The 14,994-nt window shown below is 42.7% G+C and overlaps 1 protein-coding gene across 2 annotated transcripts in view; it reads left to right on the top strand.

The window, feature by feature from the left end:
* The first annotated feature begins 4,148 nt into the window (after window positions 1-4,148).
* LOC103188829 (leucine-rich repeat-containing protein 49) overlaps window positions 4,149-14,994 on the top strand; it is a 57,818-nt gene continuing 46,972 nt past the window's right edge. The window contains exons 1-6 of one of the 2 annotated variants that reach the window (XM_007908963.2): window positions 4,149-4,296; window positions 7,309-7,380; window positions 8,168-8,255; window positions 9,054-9,218; window positions 9,758-9,863; window positions 10,537-10,740. In XM_007908963.2, the coding sequence (XP_007907154.2) occupies window positions 4,255-4,296; window positions 7,309-7,380; window positions 8,168-8,255; window positions 9,054-9,218; window positions 9,758-9,863; window positions 10,537-10,740 (677 nt within the window). In that variant the 5' untranslated portion in view covers window positions 4,149-4,254. The remainder of the gene's footprint in view (window positions 4,297-7,308; window positions 7,381-8,167; window positions 8,256-9,053; window positions 9,219-9,757; window positions 9,864-10,536; window positions 10,741-14,994) is intronic. The other variant, XM_007908970.2, reaches the window with a different exon arrangement.

Raw genomic sequence — 14,994 nt, forward strand, 5'->3', positions numbered from 1 at the left:
CCTCAAAGCTGTTTTTTTCCCCCCACACAAGCACAGAAATACTAAGCACACAGCCATTGGGTATGAACCTGCCCAATCTGACCAGGTTGACTGTAATGCCCTCCCTCTCCCGCCTGCACGACTAGTCACTGCCAAGCTCTCGCCCCAGCACCTGTAGTTGGTTGATTGATCTGGATGAGGTAATGGCATATTGTACCCCAAACCTCCTGTGATTGATAATTATATGAGGAGAGAGAGGGCAATAGCTTTAGATTCATCCGTGCTCCTGATGCTACCTGGGTTCTGGCGCCCTACAACTGGGGATAACTTCACTAACTAGCATCAATTAGATACCAATTGGCAGTGATTTCATTAGTTTATTCTAAGGAACAAACTTCAGTCCAATCTCATGGTGACACATTATTTTATTTAAAGGGAAACCCTTACAACTTGTTAGTTAGTGCCAGTAATTATGATAGAAATAGCGCACAGGGATGTGGGTTTTTTGTTTTCTCTTCTTCGCTCCCAAAAGTTTGTGAAATTCCATTATCCTGATGTCAGTGCCCCTTCAGGCAGCCTCCAGAGGAAGAGCAAGAAACCAAACCAAGGCAGCACTGTATGTGATAAGAAACACATAAGTTGTTTGTGTCCTCACTCAGGATCAGAGGTCAAAAAGAATCAGCTGGAGCACCATAAGGGTAAGAGTGTATTTGGAAACAGTTTTGAGTTACTGACCAATGGATGAAACCTATACAGGACATTCCTAAAAAAAAACATTTTTCTTTTATGCACTTTCCTAGTGAATGAGTGAGCTTGATTGCATGGACCCAAAGGACCCTGCATTGGGAACCCTCTACCCCACACAAGTGTCTTGGCCTTGATGCAAAATGTAGCCTTAATTGTTTGTTTCCCTGATTGAGATTCAGGACAGAGGTGAATTTGAACCTGTGAATCTTTGGTCCTAGGTGGTTCTTTTACTCAATTCACCAGAAGACTCTTTCATATGCATTGCCCTTTCTATAGGAGCTCTGTGTGTGTGATTAGTCCTCTTGCTTTTAAACCCTCCCTCACCACAAGTGATTTGTTCTAAACTCAGCTCACCAGCCATTCCTTGGGGAAGGGGTAATCAGCAGCAGTTTTGCCTCCTTGTCTCTAGCTGAATTAGCAGAGGACCAGGCGGTTAGGTGTGCAAACACCCTGAGTCTGGTCTGCTCATCGTTTAATCCTCTCTTTGCATTTATCTCTCTAATCTCAATCCTGCTAATAACTAGATATTCATTCAGCTCTTTTTAAAAATAATTAATTGACATCATCACTGGCTTTGTGGAGAGTCTGTTCAATACTGTGCAAACAACTTGCTGGAAAACAAATTCTGAAACTGGAATGGAATTGTTCTAGCAATGTTGCTCTGCTTCTATCTTTAGACATGATCGTTGTAAATCCCTAGAAGCAAGGGCACTTTCTGAAGTTCCCAGGCTCCATCCTTAAAATGTACTGAGTCAATGATCATTACAGTTCGGTCTACCATTGATCACAATGCCCCTTGGGTTAGTGTTAGAGAGAGGGAAAATCAGCCAGGGTTCCCACTTCAGATCTCAGTTTGGTTACATCTGCTTGAAAGTGAATGTCGGATAAGGATAGGTGCTAGGCTGTAATGGCTCTTCTCGCCCCCGTCTTGATCAAATAGTGACCCTGGGATCACATTGACTGGGATCACATGTGAAGAAGGGTCAATTTTGAGAGGTACTGGAGAGGAAAGAATGGCAAAGAGCTTGCACTTTAGGACAGAAAATTGCCCCCCAAAAATCTTTGTGTGCCCTGCTATGAGTTGCACTAAAGCAAATCAAAATATAAAGGCATAATTTTATTAATACATGCATTTGCATGTACACTGCTTAGAACAGTTACTATCTTTCAGTCTCATGTCAATGTCTAACATTTCATGCTGCCAGACTGCTTCACAGTAGTAAATGCTCCAGATGGTAACATTCTGTCAGTCTCAATGCATCTGCTTTTCTCAGCACTTGTTGTCAGAGTGGATTAAACATTAGCAGAGTTAAAGGCTTACAACAAGATCTGTATATTTTTCTTCTGCACTTAGTATAAACCCAGTTCTCTTTATTGCATTGAGCACATTGTGCAATGGGCATTATTACCAAGGTGACAATTTGATATATGGTTTGCCTTCATGGCTTTTTAATTGCTATTTACATTTTCTCCTCCTGCAATTATTTTAAAAATTGGTGAAACAGACCTGGTTCGGCACTCAATCTGGAATTCTGAATTTTTAAACCAATACCCTTCTTATGAATGAGCTGATGATTGTGACAGTAAAGAGCCACCTTGTTTATTTCAGTTATCATGCAATTGAAATTCCTGTTAACCCTCCGGAGGTGAAATTCTGCCAATATGAGAGGAAGGGGAACTGACTGCGATCATTGCAAAATACATTGCTGCAATATTTCCTTTACAGTTGTAACATTAATCACATATTACAAGATCAACAGCCAATCTCTTTCTAACAGTAAATTAGGCAGGACATATTGCTGAGCCTTTCTGTTCCACAATAAAAATGTCCAGATATGATATGAATATTAGGAATGTAAATGAATGGCCAAGACCCCGTTGGAGGGGGTGTTAAAGGAGAACCACTGCGTTTAAGTTACACTTTGTCAGGATTTTGAACTCAGTTTAGACTGACACTTCAATACAGTGCTGGGATGTTGCATTGTTGGAGTGTTCAAATAGCTCTGTTCAAAGCAAGTGCCAAACCCATTTACCAGAACAGCTATGCCAGTGATTTTACACTTGTGGCAAACAGGTTAACTCAGTCATTGTGTAATTGTGCTCATCTCTCAAGATCACACCAGGTAGAGTCGTTACGAGGCGTTGCCTTGCAAGCGAGAGACCTGAGTTCAATCCCAGGCAGAGGGCGAAACCTTGGGCAAGTTTCCTTACTCCACACAGAGCCTAATAATAATCCCTCCAAAACCAAAAACAATAATAAATTGGTCATTTTCAATCTACGACTGTTTGTGGGACATTGCTGTGCGCAATTGGCTGCCGCGTTCGCCCACAAATATACAGTCAATTCACTTTACAGTCTGTTCTGTGAAGCGCTTTGGGACGTCGAGAAGACGTGAAAAGCGCTATATCAAATGCAAGGATTATTATTATTGTTATTATTATCATCACAGCCCTACACAGAGAAAGGTCACTTCAGACAACATGGTAATACGGCCATAACAATGAAGCCCGGCGGCCTGTCACGTCGTCGAGACGCCTCAAAGCGCTTCACAAAGGATGACCGTAAATGTCTGACTTCGCGTCCTACCGTCGGATGTGAGTGGGTTTCTGGGCGGACTCCGATGAAGTCCGAGCCTTTCACTGGAGGCCGCTCCCTCCCTCTTCATCCAACGCAGGAGTCGCGCTGTCACCATGGCGACGGCCCGCCTGTCCCTCCTCCCCCCAACCTCCGGTACCTCCTCACCCTGTGACATGTTTAAAACATGTTTAAAAATTATCCGCTGAGCAGCACACTTGGCCGCAGTCGATCGCAAATAGAAGTGTATTGATTTTAAAAGGGGGAGGTGGCGGGGGGAGTCTCTCTCACTCCTTGTGGATACTTATTATTATTATTATTATTACGTCCAGGCCGGGCCTTGTGAGCGCAGCTACGGGTTGTCACGGGGTCCGTCAGGCGGTTGCACCGGGCGAACCGGAAGTGTGGGTTGTTAGGGAAAACACAGCGACAGGGAGAGGCGGGTTTGAGGGAGAGGGGTCCCGAGCGGGGAGAGAGACTGGGGCGCACCGACTGGGGATACGCAGAGGGACAGAGACAGGACAGCGTTATATATATATATATAGAGAGAGAGCGAGAGAGAGAGAGGAGTGAGAGTGCGCGCGCGAAACATGTGGTGTGAATATAAATAGAGAGAGTGGGAACAGAGCTCGTGGGTGGGAATGGAGATGGAATAGAGGGAGGGAGGGAGAGAGAGAGAGGGAGGGAGGGAGGGAGAGAATAGACTAGAGCAGAGCTTGGGAGAGAGAGCAGAGCTTGGAGAGAGAGAGAGAGAATAGAGTAGAGTAGAGCTTGGGAGAGAGAGCAGAGCTTGGGAGAGAGAAGAGCTTGGGAGAGAGCAGAGCTTGGGAGAGAGTAGAGCTTGGGAGAGAGAGTAGAGCGTGAATAGAGCTATTGAAAGAGACAGAGACTGACCAGGGAAGAGGGAGAGAGACTGGGGGATTAGAGACGAGCACAAGACCAGTCCCACCGGCATGTTGCCCAGCCGATACCGCGCCCGGCTGGTCGGTAACCCCGTAAGTGCCTGCTTAAGTTTGCGACAGATTTGCGAACCGGAGCCGTGTGATCAAATAACAATCCAATGTAATAATCCTTGCATTTGATACAGTGCCTTATCACGCCGTTGAGATGTCTCAAAAGCGCTTCACAAAATGTATTGTAAATGTAATTACTTTCGTTTTTTGTGGGCGAAACACGGCAGCCAATTGCGCACAGCAATGGATCACAAACAGTCAAAAGTACCCGGGAAGTGCAGCCAGGACTAGTGCTGTCTGGAAGGGGTCAGGCATGTGTGTGTGTGTGTGTGTGGTGCCATGTAGAGTACCAGGATGGGTCAGACAATGTTTTCAGATTTTGGGAGGCAGCAGACAGTGTTTCAGGTTGGGGGGGTGGGCACCGTATGAGAGGGAGATTGGGGTACAGTGTGCGAAAGAGAGAGTGAGAGACTGGAGATAGAGAAAAAGAGAGAGAGACTAGGGATAGAGCAGGGGTGTCAATCTTCTGCTCCAAAGGCCATTTAAGTTAACACTGTTCACTTGGTGGGCCGCGCCCTTAAAAATTGTACATAATACTGTACCTGAAAATGTTGACAGCAATTGTATGCATATTTGCTCAAATATACCAATTTACATGAAACATTGCCCCACTGCACAATTCTTAGTCATCAAAAATAGTATGCAGGCTAATGCTAAGACAATAGATAATGCTAAGTCTCAATATTTAACTTAAATTCCAAAACATAACACTTTAACATCATCAAAGCAAAAATACAACAGGTTGTGAAAATGCCATTTAGTAACAATGTGAAGTTTACCTTCGCTATACAACTCAACAACAACAACAACAAGATTCCATTTATAAAGCGCCTTTCACGTCAGGAGGACGTCCCAAGGTGCTGCACAGTTGGGTCATGACCCGAGCAAGGGGGAAGTGGTCAGGGTGAGGGGAGGGAGGGAGCGAGGAGGGGGAAGAGAGTCGAGAGGGGAGCTGAAGGCTCTGTCAAAGAGAAAGGTTTTGAGACCGGCCTTGAAGGAGGAGAGGGAGGAGGCGGCGAAGGCACTGGGGGATAGAGTTCCAGAGCCTAGGGGCTGAGAGGCTGAAGGCCCGACCACCGATGGTAGGGCAATTGGGGCGGGGGACGTGGAGCAGACCGGAGCCGGAGGAACGGGCAGGTAGGTAGGGGGATAGTAGGTTGGAGAGGTAGGAGGGAGCGAGGCCGTGAATGGCCTTGTAGGTGAGGATGAGGATCTTGAAATCAATCCTCTGGGGGATGGGGAGCCAGTGGAGGCGAGCGAGGGTGGGAGTGATGTGGTCCCGAAGCCTGGTGCGGGACAGTACACGAGCTGCAGAGTTCTGAATGACCTGCAGCTTGTGGAGGGAGGTGCCGGGAAGGCCGGCGAGGAGAGAGATCCCATAGTCCAGCCTTGAGGTGACAAAGGCGTGAACCAGGGTTTTAGCAGCGTGAGGGGTGAGGTAGTGCCGTAGTCTGGCGATGTTCCGGAGGTGATGGAAGGCGGTGCCAGTTGTGGTGCGGATGTGAGGGAGAAAAGACAGCTCAGGGTCGAACAAAACGCCGAGGTTCCTGACTGGCTTTGAGAGGTGGAGAGTGCAGCCTTGGATGCTGATGGTGTCGGCGCCTGAGGTGCGGAGGCGCTGACGTGAGCCAATCAGGAGGGCCTCGGTTTTTCGCACGTTGAGCTGAAGAAAGTTGTCTCTCGTCCAGGACTCGATGTCGGACAGGCAGGCTGTCAGGACATCGGTGGTCGTGGAGTTGAGAGTAGAGGAGGAAAGGTAGAGTTAGGTGTCATCCGAATACATGTGGAAGTTAACTCCATGTCTGCGGATGATGTCACCAAGGGGGAGCATGTAGAGGGTGAAGATGTACAGTTGGGAGGCGACAACTCTTTCCAGGACCTTGGAGAGAAAGGGGAGGTTGGAGATGGGCCGGTAGCTTGATAGCTGCTAGCTCCTGATAGGGAGGGTTTTTTCAGGGTGGGCGTGATGGTGGCAGTTTTTAAAGGAATGGGGACAGAGCCAGAGGAGAGGGACAGGTTGACAATGTCGGTGATATGTTGATTCAAGAAAGTGGAGCTGGGAGATAAGGAGTGGAGTGGGGATGGGGTCAAGGGAGCAGGTGGTTGGTTTCAGGGATAGGATGAGTTTGGTGACAGAGTGTGGGGAAACGGGTACAAAAGTGAGTAACTCAATGCTAGTTGTGTTCCGTTGCATGTGTACTTGAGCAAATGCATTCTATGTACGTGAGCAAACATTCTGTACACCATCTGATTAGCTATTTTTACTAACTGAGCTGGCATTTGCTTAATGGGAATGTCACTTATGCAATGCAGAATGCACAGGTTTGAATATACATCATATTAAAAAGAGGACGGTTGGTTTAAAGAAAAATTTCAGGACAGTATATCAATATGATTTTAGAAACTAATGGACGAGCTGCCAAATATCACCTCATGAGTCCTGTAGTGGAGTCCTGTTCAGTGGTTAGAGCACTCGCTTTGCAAGCGAGAGACCTGAGATCAATTCCAGGCAGAGGGTGAAACCTTGGGCAAGTTTCCTTACTCCACACAGAGCCTAATAATAATCCCTCCAAAACCAAAAACAATAATAAATTGGTCATTTTCAATCTACGACTGTTTGTGGGACATTGCTGTGCGCAATTGGCTGCCGCGTTCGCCCACAAATATACAGTCAATTCACTTTACAGTGTGTTCTGTGAAGGCTTTGGGACGTCCTCCTGACGTGAAAGGTGCTATATCAAATGCAAGGATTATTATTATTATATTATAACAGTCTGCTTGATACCCCTGGGATAGAGACCAGCCCCATCATCATGTTCCCCATCAGATACCGGGCCCACCTAGTCAGTAACCCTATAAGTGCTGCTATCAGGTTTTCAGAGACCAGTATTATCATGGATTGATTGAAGACACAGGACTGCTGTCAACTTAGTTTTACTTTTGCACTCTGCCTAATGTTTAGTAACCACTATTGCGCACAAATTTTGTTTGCAGGTAAATGCCTGCAGTCTTAAGCTAACTGTTCAAGCATCATCTGTTGGAGATCGACTTGCCCCAAAGCATCATGTAAGTCCTGGTTTTGTAATGACCAACATGTTACAGTTTGATTTAGCAATTGCACGTAATTACGTGGAGTTACATAGAGTGATATTGCATGGAAACAGGTCATTTAGTCCAACTAGTCCATGTATGTGTTTATACTCCATACAAGCACCTACTCTTCCTGTCTCTGTTCCCTTCTCCCATGCATCAAATTTTCTCTTGGTAGATTGATGCTTCTTGTTTTATCTACTATTTTATCTATCTATCAAAAATGTTTGATTTATCTACTGACATCAGATGTAGTAAAACTAATAATTAATGAGCTGTGAGTTGAACAAGGAATTTTTGAGTAGTAAATCCTGTGTCCATTTTATGACCAATAGTATAACAAAGCTGGTTAGAGTTGTTTAACAAGTTGATATGAAGTTAAAGGTTTAGATGCTGTTATGCCAGTTCTCACTGTTTCCTTCAGTTCTCAGTTCTCCTTCAAGACCCATCTCAAGACCCTCCACTTTGACTGTGCTTTTGATCACCCTGCTTACCCCCTGCCCTCCACCCTCCCCGATCCTGACCCCCAGCTCAGGTCCAAAATTCTGACTGTCCAGTGCCTTAGGAAGTCCTCTCGATGTGAAAAGCATTATACAAATGTAATTTTGTTGTTTGCAACATTCTATTTGCAGTATCTCTGAATTATTACCATTGTTTTGCAGTGTTGCTAAAATAGTTGATGTGGAGATCTGAGAAACAGTGGAATTACTATTGAATTGAGGAACTTCAGATTTTTTTATATGCTATTAATTTATCGTTGCAGGTTGATTCGAGATTAAATAAGGAGCATTTTGCCTCGCATAGTAAAAGCCTGCATGGAGATGCTGACAAGAATTTTCTCTCCAAACCAGGTGCCGTGCAACATATCATCTTATATATTGTTGGTAATCCATCTACTCGCTGTTCCTAACTTTCAGAACAGGTCAAACCAGGTTCCGCATTCTTTTTCACTCATTTAATTCCCTTTTAAAGAAACTAGTGGACTCTGCTTCAGCTGTTTCGTAGCAGAGAATTCCCCATTCCAGCTAGCAACTGTGTACGTCTTATTAAAATATTTTGTAGGAGCATATAAATTTACAACACAGAAGGCCATTGTGTCTGTGTTGGCTCTTTTTAAAAAAAAATATTCCTTTCAGTTCTATTTACCTACCTATGTTATATAAACCATTTACAATGCTGCCTCCTAACTAGAATCCTACAGCACAACAGGAAGCCGTTGGGCCCATTGTGACTGCTGGCTATTTTGTACAAGTTCATTATTACCTCCTTTCTTGTATATTCTGTGCCTCTAGATATAAAACAAAAGATTTATATCACATTTCCATGACCTTTAATGGCATGTGCACTGCCACCTTTATTAACTTGTGTATCTTATCTATCTCCTCTTTGACTCCATTTAAAATCTTATGAGTTAAGGTACATTTCAATTCCCTTTTCATATCACAAAATGTACATTTTCCGTTGAACTGCATCTGCCACCTATTTTCCTGCTGTCTTTCACAATCACTGTTACAAATCATGATGAAATTTGATGTTATCAGTGTGTTTAGGTTTATAATGTCGGAGCTCAGCATTAAGCTGTGTTCTGGTAAATGGTTCTGTTAAAATGCTGCATTCTTGTTTTTATATTTTACGTGATTGTTTTGCAGAGTTCATTAGCAATGAGGATCCCATCCGGTACTCAGTACCGCGTATAACAGCTGGCGAATTGCCTTCTCATTTTCAGGCTTCAATGAAATATAAAACACGACAGGGTTCTCACAGTGCTGTCCCCTCATCCTCACACACTGTGGGAAACATGCCCTGTTTACCTGGTACGTGTTCTGAATCTAAAATTCCTTGTTTGCACTTTATGACAAACGAGATTAGGTGAGACAAGCATTTGTTGAAAAGGCTCTTGAGAACTTTCACTATTGTACGTTGTGTAATTTTATGTATTGCTTGCTCTTTGCAATGTGGCTACCCGAGTTAGTCCCTAAGCAAAGGGGTTAGTGCGCTCACCTCACAAGAGAGGATCCTGTTTCGATTCCTGAGCAGGACGAAACATAAGGCAAGTTTCCTTAATACACACTGTTTACCTAGCATTACGTAGGAACCTAGTTGTTAGTTAATTGATGGATCGTTTTCTGGGTGTAATAATCCCAATGCCTGCCCCCCCCACCCCCCAAAATGTGGTCACTCAATCCACGACTGTTTTTGGGACATTTCTGTATGTAATTGGCTGCTGCGTTTCGCCCACAAAATGCAGTGTGTCCACTTTACAGTATATTCTGTGAAGTGCTTTGAGGTGTCTCAACAATATGATTAGGCGCTATATCAAATATTTTAAATGTCCAATTGGTGGCATTTTCAGGTGATCAAGTCATTTTTTCAGAGAGCTCTTCAATACCTGGGATACCTGTTGTGTATCGCACAGCAGAGGAGCGGGAAGAGAATGCTGATAGGCTGAATCTAGACAGGTAAGCGTTTCTTTATAATAACACCTTTTACTTCTATAGCATCTCTATCTATAGAGATGCTATAGAAGCTTCTCGAAAGCTTCACAAAGATGATGAGGATCATCGAGCGGAAAAGAAGGGATGCTGACCCAAGACATGGTCAGATATATTTTTAGGAAGATTTTAAAGACAGGAAGAGCAGGTGTAAGTTGGAGGGATTTGCAGTGTTTCTGAGAAATATATTCTTGAAGTGATGAATGCTTATATGAGGCTTTTGTTTGCTTTTGCGGGAATATTTGGTGATGTTTTAAAAATGGAAGAGGGCTGTCTTGGTCAAGGAGTGGATATAGGGTTTGAAGCAGAGATAAGGTCAAACAAAGCTCAAATTCATGACTAACTAGTTTATCTGATATGGAGACTGAATCTAGACAGACTAGTGTTAAATTATGTCATGGGAAGCTTGAACTTCGTAACGTGAGCTAAAACATCATGTGCCCAAGCAGCTGTGGACATTTGAGCATGGTTGAATGTTCTTAGTGAAAACATTTTACGAGTTTTAATTCTTAAAGCTAATGACAATCGCTCGTCTATAAAATGTGTATGAAAATGGGCAAACACATTATATTGCATTGATATTCTCAATAATACTGTCTGTATAGGAGACAGCACTAATCTGTATTATTAATTTGTCCAGGAGAAGGCTAACAGTTTGTCCAATACTGGAAGGGGAGCAGCAACTTCGGTTGCTGAATTTCCAGCACAATTTGATCACTGAGATCCAGCACCTTTCCAACCTCAGGCGGCTCATTTTCTTGGACCTTTACAACAATCATATTGAAGAAATCAGTGGCCTTTTTGCTCTGAAGTCACTTCGTGTCCTTATGTTGGGCAAAAACAGGTAATAACATGATAATTTGATTTAGAAATGTTCTGTACAAAAGAATATGCATTGTGGCAGTGCTGTTGCCATCTGTTCTAAATTGCCCTTTTCGATTAATCCCTTTCTCCATCTCCACATCTTGTAATGGTTTTACTGCTTAGATCTTTGACCAGTATCATTCTGAATGATTCTATTGATTCAGTCTAAACAACCACTTGTATTGATAAATTCCAAACCCTAACAAGCTTCTTTCTGAGTAAAGAAATGTCTTAAGATGATGCCTCATTTTGCTTGACTACCTCTCCCTGACTTCAAAAGCATCTTAAAAATCTTATTGGTCAACATCTTTGAATTTTTTTCCCTGCTTGGAGTCCTGTAGCTCACTCGCCTTGCAAGCGAGACACCTGGGTTCAATTCCAGGCAGGGCAAAACCTTGTGTAAGTTTCCTTACTCCAACGCCTAATCATAATCCCTCCAAAAAAAAAAAATTGGTCATTTTCAATCCACGACTGTTTGTGGGACACTGCTGTGCGCAATTGGTTGCCTCGTTTCGCCCACAAATATACGGTCAATTTACTTTGCAGCACATTCTGTGAAGCGCTTTGAGATGTCTAGAAGACGGAAAAGCGCTATATCATTATTATTATTGTCAAAACTTTTGAGATTTATTTTGTGAAAACCAGGATACAAATGCAAATTACCTGAATAATTCTGATCACAGATAACATTTTAGTATTCTGCTGTCCTGACAGAATGTCCGTCAGACATCAAGTCCTGGATGAGAGCTAACTTTATTCAGTTCAACGTCAGCAAGACCGAGGCTCTCCTGATTGGCTCGCATCAGCGCCTCCTCACCTCAGGTGCTGACAACATCACCATCCATGGTTGCACACTCCACCTTGCTAAGTGGAAGCACATATGAAGATGTAAAAATAGTTTTATAAATCAAAATTACTGTGAGAGTAGATGAGCAGTGCTGCAACTATATAAATAACTGCTTTCATACCATAATCTGATTTGACATTCCTTCCATCAGTGCAGTGGTATTTATATACAAGCACAGACCTGCTAACAACCAAAGCTGTCTGATCATTTTAAGCACATAGGAAGAAGAGTTCAATAGATTTTATCGGATAAATAATAATCCTTGCATTTGATATAGCGCTTTTCATGTCTTCTAGATGTTGCAAAGTAAATTGACTGTATATTTTGTGGGCATAATATAGGATTTTACCATATTACTGTTCTCAGTTTGCTACAGCAATGCTGCCACTCGCATAAAGAGCGGCATTGCTGCCCCTCGCAGTCGTAGTCTGATACTTTGCTACTTTACCCACCATTCGATATCTTCTTTTTGTCCTGCGCTCGTTGTGTAATACTGCAGTTCGTGGGTAGTGGAGAGGAAGCTTTCCCAGAATGTGTGGTCTTTACTAGCTCTTCCTGTTTACGCATCATATCTGGTGTTTTGCACTGCAGCCTCACTAACCTTTCCTCTGTACTGAAATGTACAGCCTATTACAACCTTTACTATCTCTTCCCTATGGTGAAATGATTTTGAAAGCCACTTCTCCATTTGATTACTTAGTGTGAATTTTGAATTCCTTTTAAGATTACTTTGCTGCCAATTAAAAAGCTCTTGTATCACCAAGGTCTCAGGCTATTGACAGTTACTTACTATAAAACAGTATTTTTGTGATTGAGGTGATTTCACAGATTAAAATTTGACATCTGAAGGTCTGTTTGCTCCAGGCCATTTTCTGACCAAAGTTGAAAGGTGATTCTGGTTCCAGAATTTGAATTATGTTGAGAAAAAGATTTGAAAAGCACTCTGAAGCTGAAGGGTACTTCTAGCTTTTCACATTTTGTTTTCCTCCCTTGGCTTTATTCATTGGAGTAATATTCTGTGCAGGCAGTGCCTAGTAATGTTGTTTCATATTTATGGTGCTGAAATATTTGAACTTGATTTCATAACTTTGACACTTTTTTATACCCTTTTGAAACTTGTGGTGAAAACATTTTCTGTACACTAACACTGCAATAGCTGGATGTCCAGCTTTTGTCTGGAGTACATGGACAATTATTAATATGGAAAGTAATGAATACTTAAAAATCTGGGTTAGAGAAAAGGTTCTGAAGTAACTGAGTGCTTCTCATTGTTTACAATCTGCCTAATGCTTCAGGCTACAAACCCACACCTAAATACTGAACACACTTGATGCTTACATTTATTACATAAGAGTGGTGAGCAGTGTGTGGCCAGAATATGGTTCTGTGGTGAGGAGTGTGTGCCAGAGCATGATTGTGGTGAGCAGTGTGTGCTAGCAGCGTGTGGCAGACGCCTGGCTGAGGGGTGAGAGTTGTGTGCTAGTGGTGGCAGTGTGATAAGTAGTGTGTGCCAGCCCGTGACAATGTGATGAGCACTATATGCTTGCGCTTGAGTGTGTGGTGAACAGTGTTTGCCAGCAGTGTGATGAGCAGTGTGTGTTTAAAAACTGTTTATGGTGAACAATCGTGCAGATTATAGATAGTTGGAATTGTACAGGTCATAATAGTACTAATAAATGAGTAGCACAGTACTAGTATGTGATTGGCTTGCAGCATTTTAAATTTTTCTTTGAAAAGTATGTTATTGCTTAAATTGAGAACAGCTCTGAAAGCATTTACTGGTGTAATTGTTTTCACATGACTGGTTTAAAAGGAAGCCTGTGGTGAAGCATTTAGCATCCATCTCGTGCCTCTTTAATGGCATGGCTGGGATGGGAACTTGCAGATGAGGTACTTGGGCTCAGTCATAAATTCCCTCAGTGTGGCCAGTGGCTGAGCTACAGTTTCGAGGGTTCATAGTGCACGTTTGTTCATTGTATAGAACTTGGTGCTGTGCTGCATAAGATGTTAAAGAATGAATCTGTACTTTTTGGCACCTCATCACCTTGCAACATCTCAGAGTGTTTCAGAAGTATTTCCTGGTATAGCAACTGGTTAAGGGCTGGTATAGTGGGGAAATCATGTTTCAATGGGTGTGAAGTGCAGCAGCATCATATCATTTATTATTCTTTTCTTACCAACATATATTACAAAAAATATTGGTTCAACAATTTTTATCAATTTTAATTTGGAAATTCATTCTGAAGTACCCCAAATTTTCTCTATCACGCTTATTCAAATGTTTTTTTCCCTTTTCCTCCCACACACTCTCTTCATCTCTTTGCAAACATTTCACTTCCAGGTATTTGTGGTTCAGCTGAAGTTCACCACAAATGAAGGAAGCAGCTGGATCACACCTTTGTTTAGGAAATTATCTGCCTTTGAATTTAAAAGAAAAAATGTCGAATTGAAAAATGAAAGCAGATTAATTTGCACATTAATTCAACTGAAAATATTCAATAGCCATTGTGAAATAGAGACAATACTTGACCAAAAGTTGCCTCCCTCCCCACCAAATAATAATAATAATCCTTGCATTTGATATAGCGCTTTTCACATCGGGAGGATGTCCCAAAGCGCTTCACAGAACACACTGTAAAGTGAATTGACTGTATATTTGTGGGCGAACGCGGCAGCCAATTGCGCACAGCAATGTCCCACAAACAGTCGTAGATTGAAAATGACCAATTTATTATTGTTTTTGGTTTTGGAGGGATTATTATTAGGCTCTGTGTGGAGTAAGGAAACTTGCCCAAGGTTTCGCCCTCTGCTGGAATTGAACTTGGGTCTCTCGCTTGCAAAGCGAGTGCTCTAACCACTGAGCTACAGGACTCCACAAATAGAGCACATAGCACCAAAGTAAACTCTTTGTTGCTTGTGGGTGAAAATCCATACCTTATCTCAAGTAGTACAGCAAAGTTGCTGTATTGCATGTAATTATTGAAAATTTTGAGTTACGATTTCAAAATGACAGCAATGTTCTGGGTCAGCTGACTTGGACTGTTCAACGTGTTGAGTGGAAGGAATGTCTGATGGAACTTGCTGCTTGCCATCCGTTTTATCTCTTATTTGTTTTACTGCAGAATGGGAATAACAGACAAAGGGTCTCAAACCGATGGGAATTTCCCACCAGTTGTCAAGGCCTGAACAAATGTCATTTGGCCTCAATTCTGCTAATGTCTTGAGCATATGTCATAGCAATAGATTTTTGAGAAATGGCAAATAAAATCACGCATCTCGGCATGAGGAGACAACTCTGCTTCTGAAGGGGCCACCAATGGTTCTTGAGGTGACATCAATAAGTTTTGTTCATCATACCTCTGCAGATGTTGTCCTGTAACCTTTCAA

Source organism: Callorhinchus milii, unplaced genomic scaffold (genome assembly GCF_018977255.1).
Source record: "Callorhinchus milii isolate IMCB2004 unplaced genomic scaffold, IMCB_Cmil_1.0 Scaffold22, whole genome shotgun sequence".
NCBI lineage: Eukaryota > Metazoa > Chordata > Chondrichthyes > Chimaeriformes > Callorhinchidae > Callorhinchus > Callorhinchus milii.